The following is a 26,002-nucleotide window of genomic DNA, read 5'->3' on the forward strand; positions in this document are numbered from 1 at the left end:
TAATTTACTAACTCCTCCCTGACCTCTCTGCACTTCGTACCTCACCAGAGTCAGGATCAAAAGTAACCAACCCCTTCTTGCTCTTTTTCTACCCCCAGGACCTATAAGCGAGAGCCAGGGGGCAGCTTTGACAGACAGCCCCTGGATTTGAGGAGAGTTTGCTGCCTGTTGGTTTATTTTTAATTATTGCTAAGCAACTGCCATTGGGAGCTGGCCCTCAGGAGACCATCGCCTAGCTGAGGCAGAGGATCGAGCAGAGGTGAGCACACATGCCCTCCAGTGCCTCCCCCCAGCGCATGAAAACACCATGCAGTGCTTTGGGACGGACTGTTTCGTGTTACTGTAAGCGGCAAAAAGCACTGATGGTGGCTGAGGCATTTCTTCCCTCCCCTCACCTACAGTTACGCAACAGTTCTCCAAATCTCATCTCCACCTACCTTCCAGCCATGCAGAGCTTCATGCTCACTGGAGGCACTGGGCTACAGCATGACTAAAGTTAATATTAAAACATGGATTCCTCCTACAGCTTCACTGAAAAAAAACACATTGCATTCACAGGGACAGAGATCTCGAAGAACCTCCTTGTTCTGTTTTTCTTGCTGCTATTACAGTCTTTTAAAAAAAATCTCTTTTTCTCCCTACTTTTTCTTTTGATCTTTGTAGGTCTTAAACAATATATTTTATTACTTCTGATACTTATGTGAAGAATGTTAAGTCTTTCATAAAGATACTCTTTTGGCCAAGTGCTTTATGGATATCAGAACTCGGCAACACATACAGTTGTGTATAAACACACATGCACACATATATATACTTGCAGTTTCATCATAGATAACTACATGTATATACATACACAATAAAGGATATAATTACTGTAACATGACTACAAACCTTACTTTCTCAAATTCTCAACTTTTATTCTTATACACTGTGACATCATAAATTGGAGAGGTAGCTGAAAATAGGTAAGATGAATTTATTTGGTCAAAGAATAAGAGGAAGAAAACCCCCTTCTCTTCCAATATATCTAAATAAGCAAAAAAGGGGGAACAAAGAGATTTGGGATGGAAGAGGCAAGTCAAGTCAAGCTCAACAAAAATTTCTAAAAGTAAAAACAAGATACAAAAAGAGGAGATATAAATAGGTGATGTGAACAATTCTTGAGAGCAAAAAAGCATTTGATATCATCAGAGTTGGTGTCACAGGGTGGCTATTAACCAGCATAAACATTCATTTTCAATCCCACTGAGTCACCCAGAAAAGCTGGCTCTCAAATAATGAGGCTGATGGAGCCTGAGATCCAGTTGTTCTTTTCTTTACTCCAACTTGGAACTGTTGCACAATTACGATACAGAACGTCAGGATATGATAAACAGAACTGAAAAAGGGAAAGAAAACAATTTTTTTCCCCTACAAGTCAGGTTCAGTGCTTTTGCCTATTAAAGTAACCAAATATGTTTCTCTCTGAAATCAAAGCCAAAAGGCAGCATGCCAGGCACAGTTAACAGATAAATCAATGTTCCCGAAGGGTGGGCTTTTTTGTTTTGGGGGGTTTCTGCCTGACAACAATCTTGCGGCAAGCAAACAGAACACCCACTGCACATCTTGTCAATCTACTCTCATGAAACGGGGAAGGAAACGTGAATACTTTTTAAGATCTAGGCACTGTTTGGAAAAACTTCATGTTCTAACCTCCCTGTCAAAGGTCATGGTTTTCATAACTACAAAGTCTGCAGCTATTGTAAAGCTCACTACATATAACGTGTAATTGCATTTAATTTATCACTAAGGTCATTGTATACTAGCTGGGAGTTTGTAAACAAGAATGAATCACAGGTTTCATTTTTGTGTCCCTTTCAAACTGGAAGACCTAACAGTTTCCTGTTCCAACACAGAAAATAGTATTGCTTCTATAAACCTACTCGGGTCTCCTTGCCAGCAGTTTCCATTTAATTAAACTGACAGCAAAACAGGGCCCTTGCTAATGTGATCCAGACCAGTTTGCCTTCAATGTAAATTCTCAGGCATGAAATTACATCTGAAACAGACACAATAATCCCTCTATATCTTAGTCATAAGTTTAATCTATACTAAAATAACATTTTCTTTGTCTATATTGAAGTCTGTTTTAGAATTCAGTGATCTTTTCTTCTTTTCCCAGTTGAAGTTCAGGGAATTACTCAAATTCCATTCACCTTACAGTCAATTCAGAATTTTCTTCTTGCCTGTAATTTATACATTCATTGTTGGTTTCTAGGTCACGGGTAGCAAAATGATCTCGCATGTGAGAAACCAGATTCGGGACCTACTTCAAACTTTCACTTTCTGGAAACAAAATAGGCTGGTAGCACTATAAAACTAGTTCACAGCTGCTTAAAGCAATCTAACTTGCCTAAGCTTTTTTAACTTGCCTGATCTTTCACACAGATCCTCAGGTCAACTAGCTGTAAAGAAGAAAACTGATGAGATTTATAGGTACCTTCAATAAAATAAAGGTGGGGTTGTTTGTTTGCTTAAAGACCCATAACATTTCACTCTCGTCTAGTCATTCTCGTCAGTACTCAACAGATGCACAAATTCCTACAATGCCCAGGAAGAACAGAATATGCAAAAGAATAGTTACTTATTGTACAGTAACCACAGTGTTCATGATGAACAACTCAATAAATTGCAGGGTGCATTTATGCCAGATGCAACTGAGATGGGCATTTCTGAAAGACGCAAAGCATTCCATTCCTGGCCCATGGGCTGCTTCCTCCTGCACCAGCACCAGGACAAGCCCAGGTATGCTACAGCCCCCTGCAATTCAAGCCTGAAATATCAGAGGGCCTTGAAGAACAGGGAGGGACAGTATCCAGAGAGAAAAGTCACAATTAGTAGGGGAAGGGCAAATAACCAATCTTTTCTTACTCAAGCCAGTGTGTGCCACAGCGGGGTCCTCACTGTGACTACCAAGCCACACCTTTCCACTTGATAGGACGAAGAAGCTTTATCTGTCAGTTAAACAGTGATTGAGTAAACACTCTCCCAAACTCCTGACCTCACAGCTAAGTCCAGGAACGATACTGGAGAAGCTGCTCTTCTTTGCTGCTCTGTGGATTTCTGATACTGGAAGAGTACCTCACCTGAGCTCTGCTGCAGCAGGTCTCTAAGCTCAATGGGAATTACACAACACTTAGCCAGCGACACGTAATGATACATCAGGACATTCATTTTGAGACACTGTGGCAGGATGTCCTGAGCTTCAGAGTGCCTAGCAGTGACTGTCACCTCAACATTTTGATCCTGGCAAGGAAAATCAAGTCTCCTATGTGCAATTACACTTCTTCTGGTGCCAGCCATGTAGGTAAAATAATTGTTTTAAAAGGAAAGCTTGAAGCCATTCTGAAGACAGGTTTTGGGTGAAGTTTTAGCACCACCAAGTCTTCACAAAAAGCTGTCCAGATGAGTTCAGACATAGGTACCTGAAGCTCTTGTCTTCTGGCCAAAGTGACAGATGAGGTGGCATAAGAGAAAGACCTGCAAAGGAACCTGTAAAAAAAAAGGAACAAAACGACAGCCTGCTCCAAGAGCATGGCATCTTTATTATACTCACTAGACCAGGCCATCTCACATTGCCAATGTCAAAAAGTGTTTCAATTTAGATGAGTAATTCTTGTTTCTTGTTTATGTTCTTGTGCTCAACACCTGCATTTTCTGACCAGGGAGGGAACTGTCAACAGCTGTCAGGACAGTACCCATAAGACACCCGTCATCCCTACAAGTTTGCAAATAGGGGAAACAATGGCAGGGATTTACTATAGCTCTGTTGCTGGTACCATGATGCCTCTGCACCTTAGGTGGAGATATAAAAAAGGTTCCCGCATCAAATGAAACTGAGAATTCACTCTGGTATAAATCTGGTGTCTGTGTTCAGGATGTCACACATGAGAGGGCTTCTTGGCTTTAGAGTCAGCCGTCAGTGGCATGGAACTGGTGTCACTTCATCTGGTGAAAAGGAATGCACAGGACAAACAAAATTGTTGCTGTAGCTATTCCTCCAAGGAGCCTTGTGTCCTATTTTGGTTTGGGGAATCTGGCTAGTGAACTGACCGGGAAACAGAGATGGCAGGAAATTCTTACGGATAGCGGGGGCAAAGATCTCAATGAGGCACACACAAAACTCCAGCCCTACATGCAATCCACACAGACATGCTCTGAAGGAAAAGGAGGAAAAAAACCGGAAACTGCAGTCCCATTTTTTCTATTAACACCATTCCATTCTGTCCTGTCTTGATAACCTTCAGTGATGAAGTGCCCTGTCAGTCACATCAAGCTCAGAGCATTCCTTACACTACCTGTGATGTTCAGTATGTTGTGGGACTAGGCCCAAGGACTTACTTTTCCTGAGAGCTTGTGCTTCAGCTGGAGATGCTATGACCATAAGAAGCAAAAGTGACAAAACCACTGTAAAAACAAGAGAAAACTGAACCACAGCATATTTTCCAAGTTTCTACTTGCCCAAGCAAACATTTGCAAAACCTTAGTTATATGTCCAACTAAAAATACCTGCTGCCCAAGAAATGTTACATGACTAAGTAAGAAATTTGCCACATGCCCAGTGAGGTATAAATGATGCTTTTAGACAAATGCACTCAAAATGTTTTCAGAGCCTCGACAATAAAATTTCACAGCACTGTCGTCACAATCTTCCTCTCCAAATAAGAACTTTAATTGCATTGTTTTCCTAAAAAGTAGAAAGTTAGGTGCTTATTTAAGAAAACCAGCTGTACACTAAGTAGTCTGACATTAAGACAATGGTCAGTCATTAGCATGATCAGAAATCATTACAGGTCCTTCTGGCAACTGCTGTTCTGCTGCGCTGTTCATGGGGGTCTCTTGTTTCAGAAGCAACACTCAACAAGTATTCTCCCAGTAAAAAGTTTGTAAACCTTTTCTTACTGTTACATTGAGTTTGTCTACAAGGTGACAAGGGAAAAATGGTCTAATACAGAATAGCAGCCTTTCTTCATCTCTGCCCGTTAAGAATCAGCTCCCTGTGCTTCCCCAAGCTGACAGAGGTGGCAAACAGGTACTGCTTTGTGCAAACACGATTGGCTAGAAATGAGGGAATGACTTTTCATATTAACTTATATGGATTTGCTGATATGTCTGATCAGTTAAAAGTCTCTCAACGAGGCAGAGAAACTACCAATAGAGTTTCTGCTGCAGAGGGTGAAAAATGTTCCTATTCCATTTGTGCAAATATGCTAGGCTCATGTTATCAAACACATGAATTCCTGTCCACACTCTCTCTGTCTCTCCTGCACACCCTGCCATCAAAATAGCAGGGACAAAATTGGCCTCATTTCCTGTATATTTCATATAGGCCTAAATGTTCTTAAGTATGTTGTCAGAAAATATATTTTAAGGCTGCTACGCTCACATCTGATCTCCTACTCTATGCTTTTAAGATATTAAATAGGCTTTACCCAATAAATCACATGTTTTGTGCCTTGGAATCATGTGGTATCTGAAATCACCAAAGGCTAAATCCTGGGCTATTCACAATCATTATATGCAAGTCAGAGGGCCCAGGTCTAAAAAACAAAGTAGAACCTGAGCACACAACCTTCCCTGCAGGGAAGGCTAGCAAAACACACCAAATAACCCAAGTGGCAAGGTAGAGAAGCAGCCCTTATTGCTATCTCCAGCAGTCCTCATCCCTGCTCCCGTTCCAGCATTGTACCACCTCTCTCTCACTCCACCACAGGAACATCAAAGCTGGAGGTCGTGTACCGCCTCGGCACTGACCTTCTCACACGTCCCAGGCTAGTCTGAAACCTACAGAAAACAGCACTGACCACCCAAAACCCGAGCGGGATGATTATCCCGGAGGCTCTTTTCCTGTTGAGGGATATAATAGCTGAGTAGGAAAAACAAAATAGCTCTCGAAATTTTTCACGAGGGCACACAGCACCCAATTTTGCTGCCACTCACACTGCTGCAAGGTTCGCTACCGAGCACCACAGCAGCAAGCCTAAGCCTGTGGTACAACACTGAATAATTACCACAAGAAAAAGAAATGCTCCTTCAAGCTCTCCCTACCTCAGCTGGAAGGCTCCCCTAAGGGCGGAGTGGAGCAGGCAGTTGATGGGGCTGAACACCTCTCAAGGGAGCAAGCCCCCTGCACTCACTCAAGGTGACCAGTCCATTGAAATACCAGGAGCCTCCCACACACAATAACTACAGGATCTAATCTTTGAAGTTTTACAATAGCACAAAGACAACATAGAAAACACATTCAAGAAACACTGTGGGAAATGCGCCAACATTTTAAGGAACGTTCCCTTTGGACATGAAGCCTTTTTTAGCCAAACCACTACGATTTTGTTTTAGTGACTCATACGAATGGCTTCTGGATTAAGGTTTAAAAATGGGATATTTTCTCTTCTGCTCTTAGGTTCACCTCAAGACATGTGAATGAAAAAATAGCAGTAAGAATATTAGGCTGGACTTACATTCACCAACAGACACTAAATAGGGATCTACTAAATTTGTAAAGCTTACCTGAAGTTTCAAATATATAATTCTGAAAATGCAATTCCTCCTGAAGTTGGGCTGGGCAAGGATCATAAAAGTATAAAAAGATACTTTGTCCCTAAAGATTGAGAGGCCAATCATTAGCCACCTGTTTATAGTGTTTACCTTTTTATTACATTATTCTGATATTTTTCCTTCGCAGGGACCCACTCCTTATTTCTACCATATGGGTAACAAAAAAGATCCACTGCCTCCAGGCAAAGTGTTTTTAAAGACAAAGACATTTGCCAGATTAAAAACAAACATACAAACAAAGTGTACATAAATTTGTGTTTGACTACTGTTGGACATCTGGAAAATTCTTCTTCCAGTTTTTTATACAAATGACAGTAAAATATGTACCCAGCAGCAAATTGAGAGAACTAAATTTAAAACGCACTTTCAGACCACTCTTTCATTTTTTTCTTTTTAACTTCTTTTTTCCAAGGCGAGAGGGGAGGAGGGAGCTTGTACCGATGTTCTGAAGTACTGTAAGTTCTTTTGCCTTTTAACAGAAATATGTAAACAAGGTGTATGACTGTAGGGTAATGTTCTAGTCACAAAGCATTCAAGAGCCAGAGTGAAGCTATTTAAAGAATGGAGTATTCAATTCCTGAGGCCAGATGCTAGTATAAATATGAAACTATGTTCACACTGCAGATTAAATTATTTTTAGTTTCTGCATTTGAACTGCCAAACTTATTTGGGTTGATTTTTTTTTTTACTGTACCACAGAACTTATGGGGCCACATTTTTATGTATCTGAACAGAGGATTAAAAACACAAGCATAAAAGGACTTTTTCAGCTATTTTCTCTATGCAACAAAACTAGAAGTGTATAGTGACAAACACTGTCACAAGTAAGGGTCATTCAGGGAGTAAGAAAACTAAAAATAAAGATGGAGCTGAAACATTTGAGATTCTTGAAATAGATTTTTATAGTACCTTATCATTTAATTTTCATCCCACAAAGCTTTTAATCTGGAAATACTCAGTGTGAAAGAAAAGTGGAGGCTGTGGTTTTCAAATAATGAAAGAGAAAAACATGCATTAAGATTGCATTACATCCTGTCTACTGGGTTTGTCATGAGAGCTCACACAGATATTGCTAAGAATATCAAGTTAAAGTCACTAGTAATTAACTAAAACAAATAATCAATAATCCTGTGACCTTGCCATAACAAAACCATGCATGGATTCAAGAGAGACAATGAAAGACAATGAAATAAACTGGCCGTGATTGAAGCAAATTCAGGCTCAGTGACTAGCTGCGTGAGGACCTATCACTGACACATGCTAAAACCTACAAGTCACCTACAAGGCTGCCAAGGACCCCGCTCTTGCTGATGACTGCTTCACTGTTTTTAATGTTTTGGTCCTGTAATTAACTTCTCTTTGCTTCATCAGGTGACAAGGATGGTAAGTCCAGGATGTATCTCAAGGACGTGATTCATCTGCTGATATCAGAGGGTTAGTCTACCAAGACACAAAAAGTAAAACAGGAACCACGTGGAGGGACGTCAACCAAGCCGTAGACCCTTCCCACTGCGAATACCACAAATGCCCTGGAAGGCCTGGATGTAGAGCCAGGAGCGTAAATGTACGAGAAGGATGAGCAGAAAGACTGCAGCTTGGTCAGTCCAGAGATGTCCTGCAACACTAAGGAATGTGGAATTACTGAGCAGACTTGCTCTGCACCACACTGAACATGCATATTTTGCCAATGACTTACAAGCAGGATGAGGCCAGTAACACCGTACAGCTGGCTGGGGGAAGACACGAGAAGGGGAAGGGGTCCTGCAGCACCGGGGCTGTAACCCATCTAATATTGAGATGTGTGAACCAACACTAAGTACCTGCGGAGACTCTGTCACCACCCCAACTCAGGAAGGCAGGGGACACCAGGCTTAATTACAAACAGGTGACACGGGACATGCTGAAAGCCGAACATGCTCTTGAATATCACGTCACGTTCAGCCCTAGTTCCTAATTAACTGTTCTTATCAGGCACGGATCTGGTATCACAACAGCGAAACCTCCTTTTGGTGGACAGGCTGACAATCCCAGCCTTCCCTGGGTATTTACAACACGTTTTTAAAATGCATTAGCCTGCACTTTAAAGAAATGTGGGACCAGAACATCAGCGCTTTGGTTGTTTTGTTTCTCAGTAATAAAAAGTTAAAACAATGATGCAGCTGTGGATAAAATGTTCAGGAACACAGCAGCTACCTTGTCATCCTTTACCTATTTTCCTTTCACTAGCCTTGTTCACAGGAGCAGAACAGGACATGGGGGAACTTGGAGGAGGACAAGAGGGAACATTTCGCACTTTTCTCTTAAATTAGATTTTCGATTTGTTATAGGATCCTTGAATTGTACAACATGTGGGGATCTATTCCACTCATGACACACATGCATAACTCCCCTTGGCACTAACGGGAATGATGAACGTGTTGTGAGAGGAGAATTGCCCCCTAAAACTGCAGGAGTGTGAACAAGGTTGTAAATATATCTCAAGGTTCTGGTAACATTAGAAACCAGCCTAGTGTCTTTCTCATGGTTTATTATGATATCACCAAATTCCTTCTATGTATTTATAGCCTTGTAATTCACAATTATTCTGGGTCCATAAATGTTTTTGGCATCTGAATGTAGAACTGATACTATTATTTCACATATTATGGTTCTGTCCATGAATGCTAAATTTATTCCAGCAAAGACTCCAGGAGTTCATTCATCAGATATTTTATGCTACTGTTCTTTTAATGATTCATTTATCCTTAGTAATATTTGTATTCTGAAGTGTGGTGTCTCCAGCTGACAGCACAATGCTCTGCTGAATTATCTTTTTCTTTCACAGCATAACAAAGTAGAGCACAGTCAAATTGAAGATGGCCTTTAGTACACTGTCAGAACAATACTGCTTACCAAGCATATCCAGACACATTTCTCAAACCACATGTAATGCTCTGGCTGCCAACATGCTCATAAAGTCATTAACCGGCATCTTAAAATGAGGGTGTGATACATATATTTAAATGTTTAGGAAAATCAAATGTGTGCTCTTCTAGAAGCTCATTTTGAATTTCAGCTTCTACATATGTCAATTATGCAGCAGTGCGCAGATGTAAAAATTCACCTTGATTTTTCACAAGCTGCTAAAATATACTCCTGCTAAAATAATACACATTATCTATCACTAACAAAAGCTTCTTTATGGTGTTAACTATTTGTCCTTCACAATGTAAGAGCAAGAGAGACCCAAGCTGAAGGTTTACAGTGCTGAGGATTCATTTTTACAAGCAAATTATTATTAGCAGTAAAATTAAGGAGGAACTTATTTTACATGGTACAGATTTTACTAAATGAAGTAAATAAAGGTTATGCCACAATGCTCTCCAATGCAAAACCTACCCAGTAAGTTACAATTCATGCTGGTACATTTTTTAAATATAAGCTTTCTCTATCACCCACTCCCACAAACTGCACTCCAATTTATACACGTACTAGGTTTAACCCTTCCCTTCCCAAACACCCTCATCTATCAATGGTCTCATCATGCAAGTATCACCAAGCCAGCAAAGACAAGCATGAACCAAATTAACCAAAAGAGACTAAGCAGTCAGAATACTGATACTGAGAGTCTTAAAACTCAGGTTAACAAGGGCAAGGATGCCAGAACCACAGTCTTCTCCTGTGTACCGATACAGCCCCTCTTGGTGCTCACAAGGGTGACACACAGTGCTGTGGGAGATCCCTGGGCTGCCCACACTGGGAAGGCAGGTTTGCTACTGCCCACTCAGCTGCTGGAGCCAAGTCCCTTCCCACACTCTTGTCCAACACCTTCCTTTTCTTTCTAGCCAGCCCATCTCCCGCCTTCCCTTGCCTGCCCAAGCAGAGCTCCACCTTGGCAAGCTGAGGGCCCATCACCTCCTGTTGCTGAGGTCCCCATAAATGCTAACACAGCCATTCGCTGGCATTATAGCCTCACACAGCTTCGGGGGTAGCCCAGCTTTTGCTACTGTGTGCCTCTGTCCTAGCAAATTATTTTGTGAAAAGAGGAGAAGGGGGAGAAAAAGCAAGTCTCCTCCTTCAATTTCAGATGCACAAAGGATGCTTTCTTTGACAAATTCCCATGGCACGAGATGGGTCATCTATAAGAAGACGAATATTGTATCTCAGAGAACAAGCACTAGCCTTTCTGCAACACGGCAGTCAGAACCAGACTAAGATATTTAGGAAGACAGACGATGACAGGCCAGGCACATCACAGTGCACCTGTAAACAAAAGGCAAGTCGTCCTTCTGGGCACAGGAGTAACAAAGAGCAACTCGGAAGAGCAACTTGGAAGGGAAGTGGTAAATAAGTTGGGTCTGGCTTTCCCCCCTGCCCCGAAGGGAACTGACACCCAGATCTGACCATGGTGTCAACAGCACCCACAGAAGAGCCTGAGCATCTCAGCACGGCAGCACAGGTTGCAAGCCAGAATGATTCATGATCTGGTACGAAGACAGCTTCGACTTGATTAACGGAGCACTTGGAGTCAAAGACGACTGCAGGACTCCAAGTCCTCGGCTCTGGCAGCACAGAATTACAGCACAGGAAAGCAGCCAGGCAGGAAAAAGAGGACGTCCTCAGGGCCCACCCAGCTATACCACAACGTTATACAGGTGCTCGGTTTACAGATCTTGGTACTCAGCCAATTTTTGTCTGGCTGTGTGAAAAGCACACAATGCAGGAAAAAGGCGTCAATGATCTATGAGGGACCAACAGCTCTAACCAGCAACCATGGCACACAGAGGAGACCGCTGATCACCTCCCTCCATGGCGCTGGGCAAGGGAAGCGCAGGGACACAGCAAAACAATAGACGTCCCAAACTGGGTCCCCCTGGGACCCAGAAACAATATGGGCAGGGACGGAAACTAGAGGGAAGGCTGGGGAGGAAAACAGCACCCTCTAAACCCAAAAGTTAAAAAAGGAAAAAAAAAGAAGAAAAAAAAGGCAGACATTGAGATAAAGTCAAATTCAGAGCACAGCAGAGCTGCACAAGGAGGCACACGTTTCCAGTTACTGGAACAAAACCTCATGGTCAGTAAGAATTAAATGCAAGATCCAACAGTGACTAGAAGGGAAAAAATCCTGGAGAGCAGACACATGTGGGTTATTACACAGCCTGGCAAGGTCAATCTCAGTGCTAAAAACAGACAAAAATAAAAAAAAGCTGTCAAACATTTTTAAAGGGACACTGTCCCACACTGGCCGCTTTGACACCATCTGTGAATGGTCCTTATTTTTTATCTACTTATTTTGTAATTACGTAGGCTACTCCTGTTCCAACCAGAGGCTGCAACAAAACTCTTATTCATGGTGCAAACTGCTGCAGCTTCGGCTTTAGGAGAACATGGGGCAGTTCCCTCTAGCTTCACAAGGCAGTAAAATTTAACTCTTCCTCCTTTCTTGCTTTGCAGCAGTGATTCCTTCCCTGATGTTTCTGAATAGATCAGAACTGCAATTGCAAATGGCTGTGCTCTACACCAACGACAAAGTGCCCTGTCATACCAATACATAATTGAAAACGCTGACACAGTGACAACTGCTATCAGCACAATTCTGATAATCATGTTAGCTTGCTCCTGCTGCAGGAACCAGTGGGGGTGGGGAACAGGCACTGTGATTTAGGGGCTACCTAAAGAGAAGTTACATGGGATTTTGTTTACATTTCTTGGCAGATCTTCCACATTTCAAAGAACAAAATACCCACCTCCTCAATTCCCAGGGGCAACGCTACTACCCCCTTTTATAAGAGCTCAAAGGCAGGTCAAAGTTTGAGAAGAAATGAAAATTTTATCTCTTTGATAAGGCATGCTTGAAGTTTGAGATGTGTGGTGTTAAAACTCCTTTCAAGAGCCACAAACAGATGAGGCTCAACACAATCCAGTGGCAAATGAAAGGCTTCCATAGCCAGTGCTGCATATTAAAATGTTTTTGTCACCCCCATACGCTTCCTCTGTAATGAAGTAGGCTGTCCCCAGAGAAAGGAAGAAATTAACAGCACTTAAATCATCCCAGCATTGCTCAGGCAAACACCTGGCCTCGGGAAGGACCAGGTGGCTACAGACAACCTCCCGAGGACCCCACCAACCTCCTCAAGGGAGGCTGGGGAAGGTGCAGAGGAGAGCAGCAGTGGCTCGAGAGAGAGGGGCAAGTGAGGAGGGAGAGCCCCAAAATGCTACTGGAGATAAGGTCACCTCCAGGACAAAGTATGTCATTATCACAGGATTTTTGGGGGTACACTGCACCTAACAACAGCACCACCTTTCAACATTTAAAAGGCAGCCAGCAACTGAAGTCAACAAGCCAACAAGTATTAGTTAAACCAACTGGTTGACAAATAATAAAAATAAACATTTATCTTGCCCTCTTCACACAAGACCAGACAAAATTGTCTGTCTGCTCAGCACCTCAGGTTATCTCCAATCCCAAACACTAAAGGTAAGTGATAATTAAACCAAAAGAAGGTGTACAACCAAAGAAAGCCTTCCCTGCTCCATGGCCTCCCTGAACAGCAACCCCAACAGGGCTGCTCTGCAGCCTGCCGGTGCTCTCGTTCACCTGCAGCAGTGCCAGCATGTGCTAGGAGCTGCACAAACACAGAAGAAAACGCCAGGCCACAGTCCTTTTCCCCAAGGGAGCCGTCCTCCTCCATTCAGGCTCCATGGAGCACAACAGACAAGTCATGTAATAGCCTCATCTATGGCAAAAGAGCTGTATCAATTGGGCTGGTTAAAATGAGTTAGAGAGGTCACTCTGACCCACGAGACAAAAAACAAGATACAGTGCACAAGGGCAGAGAGGGGAAAATGGGATAATGGGACACCTACAGGAGCTTTATCAAGATCAAAATGGCATTCAGCTAGGGCAATGGGGACAGGAAGGCACAAGGAAGAGGCAAAAAGTGCAGACAAACAGGGAAGGAGGGGAGGGGAAGAGCATTAGAGGCATGACTTAGGCACAAAATATCCAAAGTAGCTGTACTCTGAATAGCTAACAATTAGTTGGTCAGAAAATTATTGCATCAAGTTAAGCCAGGCGAGCCTGAACTCAGCAGCACGCGACAAACAATGAAAAAGGAGAGTCGGCATCAGTTCAGAAGTCACCACAAGTGTCTGAGCATACTACAGCTGCAGATTATCAGTTTCGATAATATTATAGCTTGACTACATTACAACTTGATAATCTTCATCTGGAGAAGTCATGCCTGTTGCAAGGCCACTGGTAAGTGAAATCAGAAGGGCTGTGCCACAGCCCAGTGCCTGCTGGGGCCAGGCACTGTGGCTGCCTGGGCACTAAGGGGTCAGCATGTTCCTGCAAGATAGCTCATCCCTGCTCTGCTTTTCCTTCCAAACTCACTGCAATCTGCTGCACATTGGCCAATTTATACGGCAACACAAGATCCAATGAGGAGCTGGGATCTCCCTGCTGAAGCTACGCAAATTATGAGACTGGTAAAGAAGAGAAGGAAATGAGAAGGTGAGCCAGTCCCGCGGCATCCAGCCCCTGCCCAGCAAGCTCCGCTGCAGGGTTCAAAAGAGCAAAGTAGGAAACAACTGCTGGAAAACCACCTATGGACTGGAAAAGGATGACTGCTAGAATATAAACCTCAGCTAGAAGTAGTACTTGATTTTCCTGGATTTCACAGAGAACAAAGATCCAGATTCTACACTCCTAAACGCATGACTGTGGGGAATGAAAGACAGGACAGGACTGATTGCTAAATTTCCTTTGGGTTTGCCCTCACTGGACCCAAACAAGCAAGCAATAACTGCAGCAAAAACCCCTTCAGTAAGCACCAGAACTTGCTCATCCACATTTCTAACGCTGCCAGTGCAGGAATGGGAGTGCCCACCACGTGGCAACCTCAACCATCCATTTTGGCATGATAAAGACTCCTAAAGGACAGATAAAAAGAGTAGCAATGACAGTTTGGGGACCAAACCCAGAGCTCTGTCATGACAGACTCATGAGCCAGAGGGATGCAGATTGCCCAGCCCAGGCAGCAGCAGCTCCCACCTCCCCAGTCCAGCACAGGCACAGGGGCCATTTGTTCCTTGGCTAAACCCAGGCAGCGCCACAGCCCAGCCTAACTCAAACCAACAGAGGCGGCGAGCCCTAAATTCAGTCATTTTCCTCTCAGTCTCTTCTCTCAATTTCAGCTCTGACTCCTCTATCTTTTATTTCTTTTTCTAAAGACACATTTAGAGATGAAACCATTCATAACTGCCTATCCACAGACAGTTTGTGGCAGCATAATTGACAATGAGTCTGCTGCAAAAATGAAAATGCTGTTTTAATAACCTTGGCCTAAAATACATTCTGTTGTATGCCTCAAAGGGTTTCAATAAAAAGTCAACCTGTAGAGACATATTTTCTTGGCTTAAACAACAATCCAAAGCATATAAATGTAGTCCAACTATAATGACATATTTATAGGCCAATAAAGCTTACACTGCAGCTTTCATACTTCACTTAAAGGAAGTCTGTAAGAAGCAGTGTTATATAAAATAATTTGAATTTTTTTCGAACTATAGCCCAAGGAATACAAATATGCAACTTTGCCATATTTAACTGATACTGTTTACATTGCTTAGTTGCTAAAAATTTTGTAAAATGAAATAATTCCTCATTTGGTGACTTCCCACTGGTTTACCAAATATGGGTATACAAGTCCATTTATTACAAAGAAAAATCCCCTAAATAATTCTAAAGACAAAAATAAATAACTAGCGGCCTTAGTAGCGAATGATTTAATCAGACCAATTCTTCTGGAAAAACAGGTTCTCATGTTCATTATGAATAATGCATTCCTGAGCAACTCTATTTTTATATGCTGCATTGTTGTTATTCTTTATTTTTCTCAACATTTGAAAGAAATATTCAGAAAGCTATAAATAGTCTTAAGACATAAACTGCTAGCATTCAATATTGACATATTTGTAGAAAGGGACAGCATGTATAACATAAATACCTCAACAGGCAGAAAGAAATAATTCTTAAAAATAATTTTTCAGGCTGAAATCTTGAAGCTCACACAAAAAAATGCCATTGCGAGATCTTTTATTTAATACAGTCCTAAGGAAAAGTTCTGCATAATTCACTAGTGATAAAAACAATGGCATTTTACAGAAAAAAACAGTTTCTGCAGAAAAGAAAGGCAAAGAGAAAAGAAAAAGAGAAAAGAAGAAAGATGGAAAAAAGAGACAAGAGGAAAAGAAGAGAAGAAAAGAGGGGGGGGAAAAAGAGAAGAGGAAAAAAGAGAGAAAACAAAAAAGGAGACAGAACTACCGAATTTGAATTAGGGTCAACATTCAATTATAGGTGCACGGTTTCTCTGGGTTGTGGATTAACCAGGTGTCGCCTTAGTTTTGGCTAAGCAAGTGCCACAGAGCATATGGTACAGGGTACACACTGCTCACACGAGGCCCCACTTTGCCTGGTTATTGTTTAAAGCTGCCCTGCTCCCAGCAGCGTGTTTAATTAAGTATGTTTGCGCAGTGCCACTTCTGTGGTTCTGTATCAGCCATGTTTTCATTTCATCCGGGTTATTTCACCCTTCACCACTCCTGGATAGTGTGTGAAAACTGATTTTGTTTCTTCTGTAAAGTTTTTTTGAGCTCCTTGGTAGGGACATAATTTCCCATTACCTTCTACAGCTTGGTTCAAAAACATCTAGTAGGAAAAACTTCAGAATCTACTCACTTTTATGGGATTTTTCTGTAATGGAAACATGCCATTTCATAGGAAAAAAGGGGTCCAGGAGATCACCTTGTTTATCTAGGCTGTTTCAACACCTGGTTCAGCAACTTCCTTGTCTACAGCCAGGGTTAAATGTGGGCATCACTACAGACTCACACATGGCCTGCCAGACTAGCACAAGAAGGGATTTGTTCCTTTCACATCCAAGTTCTGTACAAAGCCGTCTGCCCCATCACAGCCACCCCACTCTGCCCCATGGGGAAGCCCTCCATGAAACATCCCCGTGGCTGCAGCACTGAGTACCTGATTAGGAGGGGAACAGTACTGCAGTGGTGGGAAACAGTGGATGTGCAGGAGATGACCTCTCCATTTGGGCTGATTAGCCTTGCTAACATAGCTGTGCTGATGCTCTCACCTGAGGGACCTTTGCATGACAGCGCACCATGCTCCCTCACAGTTTACAAGCCTATCTAAAACTACCCCATCCCATTGTGCTGGAGACCTACTGCAGCAGTTATGGCTAGTAAATCTTTGACCACTGTGGCTGGGCATTGCTCTGCTGGCAAAATGCTGAGTATTGGAAAAGGTCTGTGGGCACACATAACAGGCGCTAAACCTGCCATTTTGATAGCGGAGAAGATACAACACTGGCAGCTCAAATCTCCATGCCTTGGACCCTGCATGTTATGCTACTGCCTTTGCCTACAGCTAGGGAGACAGCAATTCGCAGAGCACAACATCAACCTTGACCAACCACTCAGAATGAGAGAAGTAAATCTTCTTCACCTGGTGGGTGTTAAACCTCCATCCCATAGTTAAGCCAAACACCAGAGCTCATGGGTTGCCTACAGGACACAACCAAATAGGGCTGCTTCACAAGCAATGAAGATTCGTTCTTCTGAGTTTTTCTCAGATCCAAGAAGCAAAATATACTTAAATTCTTAGGTCTTTCAAATAGTAAAAAGATCACCTTAGTACTAGATTTGAGACATTTATTTGATTGCCTTCCATAGGCTAGATTAGTTGTCTGTATCAACGTGCCTAATCAGCTATAGGTCTACTTGAACCTTTGGTTTCATTCCCGCCAACCAGTCATGATGAAGAAAAAGACAATCATAATCAAACATTAGTCAAAATACCCTTTTCTACTGAAAAAAAGACCCAACAATAAAGCCATAGCCACCAACCGAAAATGAGCAACATCAGAATGTGGGTTATCAAAATTATACCATATAGTTTGCATTCCATAAGCATTTCCAGTATAACCCCTACTTTCAAAGGCTTAACATGCAACTATAAGCTTTAGGCTTAAAGATAATTTTCTTTGGCTCCTAGGGTAGATAATAGCAATTTCATAATTTACCACAAGGGTTTTTTTGTTTGTTAAAAACAAAATCAAGAAAACATTAACACACAAAAGTTCTGTCTCAAAAACATTAAGATTCTTCTGACATAACAAACAAATGCAAATAAATGTAGTGCGTAAAGAAGATGCCAGGGCAATAGCAGAGAAAATTACTGCATGTAATTATGAACCAGAAGAAACCACACAGAAAAGCAAAGGATAAGAAAAAGAATTCAACGGGTTATTTTTTTTCCTGGAGATGTAATGAAAAATAAGATCAACCTCCAATTGTACTTTAATCTTCCAACCTACATACCTAATGGTGAAATGCAAGATTGACAAAATCACTTCACCATTTGATAAGATCAGAAAAACGAGATACAGAAGATAAATCCTCCAAGACAGATCTTCAGCTTAGTGTAACTTGGCTTTGATGCCAACGCAGTTGTGCCATTATAAAACTTGAACTTGGCCCTGCGTCTCCTGTTCACGTAGGTACATAAGCACTTCCTCACGTCCACCAGCCTTAGCTTTTAATTTCTTACTTTTCCATGCATTATGGCCTAAATTTGATGCTCTTCAAACTTGGAACATTTGTTAAAAGCTTGGTACAACAGAGAAACGTTCCTGGAATGCATTTCAAAGCACCATCTGACAGCTATTACGCATCCAAGGTCCTAATACCACAAACAGGCATGTTTACCAACAGGAGACCCATCTCCCTCAGACCTTGGGCCCCTACCATGGATTTTAAAAGGTGTGAGTGTCCACACACCAAAGCAGTTCCATAGCTGCAAGCCTGTCTGCAACCATCCAAAGTAGCAGAACTACCGTTTACCTCCCTAAAAATGGACAGGTCTACCTGGAGGGAACAGTGGGGTGCTCACAGGGGGCCTATGTTGTATAGTAACATAAAGCTCACAAGGAAATGCTATAGAAGGCTATGGAAGGGATATCTCCCTACCAAACAAGACCCAAAGCTGACCGTACAGAGAGAGGACAAGCACCAGAAGCAGGTGACAATCCTGCGCTTCCGGAAGATGGGATGTGAGAAGTGAAAGGCCTTTGCTCTCCCCTGCCTGTTGGAGGAGGCCTCAGGAAGATGTGTCAGGCTCCTCTCCCCAAGATGCACAGCTCTGACCTGATCCCCCAGCCTGGAGAGCCCCAGGGAGAGCCCTTGGCAATTACTTGTGCAGGGTTTGAGCCTTAGTGCTCAGGGACATGTCTACAGAGCACATAGGTATCACAGAGTTACCCCACGCTAATCTTGAAGGAGCCTGTGATGAGCTCACCACCACCACCACCCATCCCACTCGGGTACCTCATCACCACACCTCCGCCTAAAGCACAGACATACCTTAGGAATCGGCAACAGCTTGGCAGGATCAGGCTCATCCGCCTTCAAAAGACGCTCATCCACGGGCCCCTCCCCACAGGAGAAAGTAAGGGATACTCACCAAGGTCAGCCTTTTCCTTCAGGATGTCTTTGAAGTTCAAGCCGCTGTTGAGCGTGGATTGTCTGTATCTCATCAAGGCCTCCTTCTGCCCATTCTTCCCCACATCCATCGGCTTGACCGGCTCAGCCCGGAAACCACACTTCCACTTGGAGAAATCGGACTGTGCCCATTTTGCCAAGTCCTCAAGCTTCACAGTAACTTTCTCTGAAACAGCAATAACTTCATCCTGCAAGAAGCGGTCAAATGAGAATACGACACGTCACGCGGGGCTCCACAATGACTGATAAACCCGTAACACCCCCCCTCCACAGGCTATTGGAAAAGCCTATCTTGCTGTTGGCAGACTAATTTTTCTGTAATACAGAATAGCTAGTACTTAATTTATTCCTCCTGCCACCTAAGTGGAACTATTACTTGTTTACTTGAAGCAAATACACATGATCTAAAGACAATTTCTAGAACCGGGGCAATGATCCTAAAAGGCATTTGAAATGCAGGTTGCCAAATCACATTCTGTATAACCCAAAGCCTTGAGGGAGAGTTTGTTTTTTAGGTGCAATTAGCTGCAAATGTAAAAATTCATGGCTGGATGACTAATGGTTATAGCTAGTCCTGAAATAAATGGACTAAGTAAATCTCAGATTCTTGGAACTCTGACTCACCAGAAAATTCCTGTGTTTATGATACATTTTCCCTTGGCTTATACACAAATATTGAATTTAACTTTTGTCCTAAAAATTAAATAAAACTGTGATGTAATCCCAAAAGAAATACTACATAAATGTTATGTGCTTCCCACCAAAAGAAACTTGCACATTCTCATGTTTCTTAAAACCTTTTTCAAGATCAGAAATGTAATTTTTTTCCCTTCTTAAACATACATTCTAAGAAAAGCACTTAAACTTAGTTAGCCTCCAGAACATATACTCGAATTAAACAGCTCTAATTGCTGAATTTTATCCTTCCAGGAAACAATCAACTCCTCTCAGTCATGATGAATAAGCAGAATGTTTTATAGCAGACTGCAGTGAGCAAGGGCTCAAGAAAGCCTCAGAAAAATAAACAAACAAACATACACACATATCCAGCAAAGCACACTCCAAATTTTTTAGTTGAAACAGCAGAAATAATTTATGTTGTAATGAGAGCTGGCTGCACACCACACCTTGCACACCCCACATTTCTAGCGCTAAATAAGGTTACAGGTTCTTGAAATAAATAAACCAGAATCCAATTTTTCTCTCAAATAAACACAAGTATTTGCAAAGGGGAGAGAAATTCTTTGAGTTATTAAACAAAGAGAAAAGCACAATTGATTCTCTCTGTGTGTTTTTTTTTTCCACTGAACACATTCCTCAGGAAATAAAGTACTGCTCAATAGGAAAAAAAAAAAAAAGAGCTTTATTGTGATAAGTTACACATAATACAAAACCTGAAGTACCTCTAGTAAAAAAGCAGATCTGATATTCCACTCTCCCTTCTATAATACAAAATCGTTTTATAAGCAGGCACCTTCATTACATTTAGTGCAATAACAAATATTTGGTCAGAAACGAACGGCATACTTATATGCTAAGCAAGCTTGTAATAAAATCTTTTCCTTTATCATTGCACAGCGTAAGAGCTTCCACCAAACAACAAACAGTAACAGTGATGTTTTAAATCTCTGTTTACGACAAACGTCAATACTTTGTAAACAAGCATTGGGTACTACAAAGTACAATTTCAATGGATGGTTTCACCCAATTTCATTACACCATCCACTTGAAATAAAAAAGCTGTAGTTGCTATGCATTTTATAGCTATTACATGGTGATTATTAAATGTCAGGATGGAAAAAAAATAATATGTATAAATATCAGCCTGCCTGCAGACAGTCTCAGCAATTTCTGGATGAAGTCCTCTTTTAGGATGTTGAATACCATCACCAGCTACTACACAATTTCTAATATTCAACACTAGAGAAATCTATTTAGCAGCAGTTTTAAAAAAAACCTGACTTGGAGATCAGACGTGTTTTTGGTTAAAATATTATTTTCCAAATAGCTCTCATGATCAAATGATTATGATTTCAATTACTAGTTTCTTCATATCCTTTCCAAGAACTGGTATGACTAATTTTGGCTGGCATACAAAGTAAGCCAAGCAGACAATTTATTAACCAAAAGAAAAGTACAATCACTATTACATCATCAATGAATAAACTTGTTTTTGAGAATACAACCTTCGCACACACGCACATGATGTGTACACAGGAAAAAAAAAAAGGAAGGGGGGGAAAAAAAAAAAAAGAAATATTACTGTAACAAGGGTGAAGCAATGCCGGTGCACTTGCTGGCTCTGCCCAGGCTACCATGGAGGGGGAACCGGAGAGTCAGGAGCAGGGGGAGAGGCAGCTTTTGGGGGGCAGGGGAGAGCACACCCCAGCCATATGCTTTCTGTGGCAATGGCATGGCCGTGGCCATGAAAACACGTGGTGCTTAGCATCCCCGCACTGATGTGAGGGGTCAGGAAAAGACCCTGCGAAAAGGCCATCGTGTACTCGCCTCGGCCCTTCACAAAATGGTACTGGGACTCTCAATACAGCCGCCGCGGTGCAAAGGGGCGCGCAGAATGGCACCACAGAGCGGCTGAGCACACGAGTGTATGAATATAAAATATAAAAGAAATTCATGCTGTCACTGTGCCTTGACAGAGGTTGTGGGCCGAAACCGCCCCCATGCAGGCAGGGCTAGGCGATGACCCCTTGTCAGGGCTGCCCCGTCACCCCTGCAGCAGCTGTGTCCCCAGAGGCACCCGGTCCCCGTCACCCCTGTGGCACCCACATCCCTAAGGGGACCAGGCCGGCCCCCAAATGGGCTGTGATCGCCTGAGGAGAGCGGCTGACTGCAGGCCTCACACTCATGGCTGCTAGGCTGGGCCTCGTGCTACCGCTGAGCAACGGCAGCACCCACCTCATGGCTGTCAGACCAAGAGGGCCCATCTCGCACGTGCTGTAACTGCAGCTCCACTGCCGTCGTCCCCCCCCCCCAAAAGCCAGAGCAGTTCCTAACATTAAAGACACCGCTGTGGGGTTTTGGGGTCGCCCCAAAGGAAGCAGGGCTGAGGCCGGGCCTGGCCTGCAGAGGTGACGGCCACAGGACAAGCCCCTCGTGAGGGAGGCCGGGCGGCGCTGCCTCTCCAGCGCGCGGGAGCACCCAGCCGCACCCAGCCATCCTCCACACCAGCACCGGCCTCGTGTCCTCCCCTTGTACTGCTAGTGATCACCATGGCTGCACCAGGGAAGCACGGCCGAGTTCACTTTTAGCCAGAAAACGGAAAAATTACTCTCCATATTTCAGGGCCTGCCTTGGGTTGCCCTGCCCTACACAGTGGGACTGTGTAGACCTGCTCTCTCTTGCTGCTCATTTTTTGAGCCCTTGCTCATTTTCGGCCCAATTCAGAGACAACCAGCCATGTCCTCCCCAACTCCCCAGACACCATGGCAGTCATGGGTTGCACCACGGTCCTCCTTCGAGCACCGCTGCCAACGCCGATCCCGCCAGCGAGGGACCGCATCTCCAGAGACGTTTTCACCCTGGTGCCTCATTGTACAAACACTGTCAGGCAGCAAAACATGGCGGGTCGCTTCAGCCCCTTCTTTCTGAGGAGCCCGAGCCACGGGCAGCTTCCAGAGAGGCTGTCTTCCCCACATCTTGGCAGTTTGCTAACACAAGAGGTCATCTGCCCCAACGCCACCCAAACAGAGGTCATTCAACTATTTCATCAGCTCTGGGATTTCGATGAGCCTTGCCAAGCTTTCACACATCCTTAAGCAACCTTTCCAAGCACTCAGACCGAAACTATGAGTTGTGGGAGGGTTTTTTATTAGTTTTTTGGAGCAGCAGGTGACAAAAGGGTCCCTCTCCTTTTTTGTTAAGCAAAAATGTCTTGCAGACCTGTGTCACAACAAAAGTTGCTCTGGGACCTGCAGGGCTCTGCCAGCTGGAGGAGCTCCCATAGCCATTCCGTATCAACTGCTGCGCACCTACTGCCGCAGCCCTTCTAGAGAAACCCTTTCAACAAGATGACAAAGGAATACAGATGTTGAATAAATAAAAACCAGGTACAAGGCGACATATGACTAACAAACCTTTAGAAGATTTAGCAGATTAAAGAAATCTGCTGTATAACCTTCATGTCATTCATAATTATATCTCTGTGTAAACATGAAAAACCACCCACGTAGCATACAGTGCATATATCTATCTATACAAAAATCAACTCATCGTGTATCAGCTATGCTCTGAAGTGATATGTTTATGAGGTCTCCATTGCGTGGTTAAGTCTTTAATTGCAGTTTTTTTCCTGCTACAGCAAGATGAGCTTTGCAGGAGGAAACAGCCAGAGCCGATTTCAGCTCTGCTCAGGAGTGAGATTTCTCTCGGATGTGCCTTTTCAGACGCTGACTGACCAATGGCAATGCTTTTCCCAGCCACAAAGTCGTCTAAACCTCGAAATAAGTACTGACTATAAAAAGAGGCACTTCTTCTGTTTCTATAAAAGCAGGTATCTAGTCAGCCTGTAATTTTAGCACATCTTACAAGACTCCTGAGCAAAGTACGATACTTTCACCTATCAAGTGGGAAATGGGGAGATGGTTAAGAAAGACAGTGATACAAACCCTTCTCATCCCTCTCTTGTTTTTTAAGAGCTTATTGGATTTGCATTTCCAGAGAAATCGTCCAGGGAGAAGGGGACAGTATCTTCTCAAGAGCCGTTATGCTTAAATATTATGTCACTGTTGTCTAAGCAACCATCACAGCCTCCCGAAAGCACAGAATGCTATATTGCCTGACTCAGCAGATGGTTGAAATACTTACATTCAGGGAAAGAGGTCAGGTAGTTAGAATAGTTTAAAGCAGATAATTATTTTTTAGAAGAAATATTAACTCTTACAAGGCAGGGAGTCACAGGGTAGCACAGGAAGGTCGTACATCTTGATGGCACACCCGCATACGGTACGTCACAACTCCTCACTCATTGCCAATAACTAGGAAAGATTTATATTTTAGAGACGCTGAGGCAGGCTTAAAAGAATTACGGCAACTGAGATATCTCAAAATTTTGACGTGCTGAGACTGTTTTCACTCCAGTGCTTCCAGAGGTCATTTAAGGAATTCTGGAGGGCACGAGCGAGTTGAACACCTGCTTGGCTGTCTCCTAACATCAAATATGTGGCCTAGAGAGAAACAGGAGACGTACTGTAAAAACTCTTGCCGATAATTACAGAAGACATTGCGTGTCATTTATCTGATCAGTACGATTTGCATTAGAAAACATCTTCAAGCCTTTTTACTGAAACCTTTAGCACGGTAGATAGCTGGGGATGCATATTTTACAACCCAGTACATTGCCGATGAAAACACATTCATCCATGGGAGCAAAAAATACAGTGTGACTCTTATGGACTGCATTCACCAAGGATAATAGAACTGCATATTTCATTTGGGCATAAAGGCCTCTATTATTCTGGGCTTTTTTTACATCCCATGTGTTTTTTAGTTTTTTGCAATTTAGGTGAAAAGGACCTTCCTGTACCTTGCACAACAACGCTGTTCTCACCCTGGGAATCCGGTTCCCTGCTTTAGATCCCTTTGAGGAGAGGAAGGTTGCATTGCAGAGGTGGAGAAAGGAAGGAGGGGGCTTACTTCCAATAAGTTCCCCTTCCTTTCCAATAAGCCCCTCTCCCGTAGCAATGCATTTACATGGGTGTTTAAGGAAAGTACTGTCACCCTTACTTGACAGCATGGTCAAACCAAAAGGCCCTGTTAGCAGAGAGTCTACAGTCCAGAGCTCTCCTCTGCCATACAGATGCTACCAGGGCTCTAGGACAGTGATGGAAACCAGGTCATCTCAATTCAGTCCTAATCCATTTGCCAAAAGTCACTCAGGAACCTGAACTCAGGTCTCCAGAGTCATCTCCTACAAGCAGCACTTCACCCAAGCTTTCCTCTGGGGACCATATTCAGCCCTAAAGGGGCACAGAACGTTTGTACAGGACTGCTTTGCTCTCAGAGACTTTCTCCAGAGTAAGATGGTCCTGTCTCCCTGCTGCGGACTGGGGGTATCCATGGGGGTTTTTTAAGACTGCAGGATCACAGACTAGCTAAAAAAAACTGTGGCTGCATCATAGAGAAGGTCTGGCTCTGGGAAGTGCCCTGTTCAGCCTCCCTACAAGGCACACAAAGGACTCTCCTGCCATCCACTCCCCTATTACATGTTGCTCTTCCAGTACAACCTTTCTAAGCAGGCTGCAGACCTGGGGAGCCAGGGCAAAGCTCTGCCAGGCGGGAACCGCTGCTCCCATTCTGCAGGTGGGATCACCAAGTGACAGGGAAGCCTCACAAGAAGGTCCAGCACTTGGCACGGGCAGGAGCAGCTTGCTTTTCCCCTTTCCGTGCCCTGAGTGCCCCACTTGGTGCCATCTCCTCGCGCATCCCCTAGCCCAGGGCAGAGAGAGGTGTCCCAAAGGATGCGCGCAGTGGAACTGACTGCTGGGGTCTGGGCCTGCAATGCTCCCTGGAGATGCCAGCGTGCAGTGACCTACAGAGACCACCGCTCTCCATCCATGAACCTACGGGGAGAGCCTTGAGAATGGAAACACGCACAGCCCAGGAATTTACCTGGCACACAGGAGAATTTTAAAGACGCCAAGGCAGAACCTTTCATCTGTTAATCCTTCGCTAATTACTTTAAAGGGCTATAATGATCTCGTTAAATTCAGGTGACAGGTATTTCCCCAGCCTAAGCACAGCCATGCATAGCTGTCTGAAACTCACACCGAGATGGAGAACGCTACATCCCAATGTGTTCCTCCCCTCTGCCGGGGTCCAAAACCCAAAA

The 26,002-nt window shown here is 43.4% G+C and overlaps 1 protein-coding gene across 3 annotated transcripts in view; it reads right to left on the bottom strand.

Moving 5' to 3' along the window:
* Positions 1-26,002, bottom strand: part of ARID5B (AT-rich interaction domain 5B) — a 122,298-nt gene that overhangs the window by 89,043 nt on the left and 7,253 nt on the right. For all 3 annotated transcript variants that reach the window (XM_072869914.1, XM_072869915.1, XM_072869913.1), the window contains one exon: positions 19,118-19,343. In XM_072869914.1, the coding sequence (XP_072726015.1) occupies positions 19,118-19,343 (226 nt within the window). The remainder of the gene's footprint in view (positions 1-19,117; positions 19,344-26,002) is intronic.

This window comes from Ciconia boyciana, chromosome 8 (genome assembly GCF_034638445.1).
Source record: "Ciconia boyciana chromosome 8, ASM3463844v1, whole genome shotgun sequence".
NCBI classification, from domain to species: domain Eukaryota; kingdom Metazoa; phylum Chordata; class Aves; order Ciconiiformes; family Ciconiidae; genus Ciconia; species Ciconia boyciana.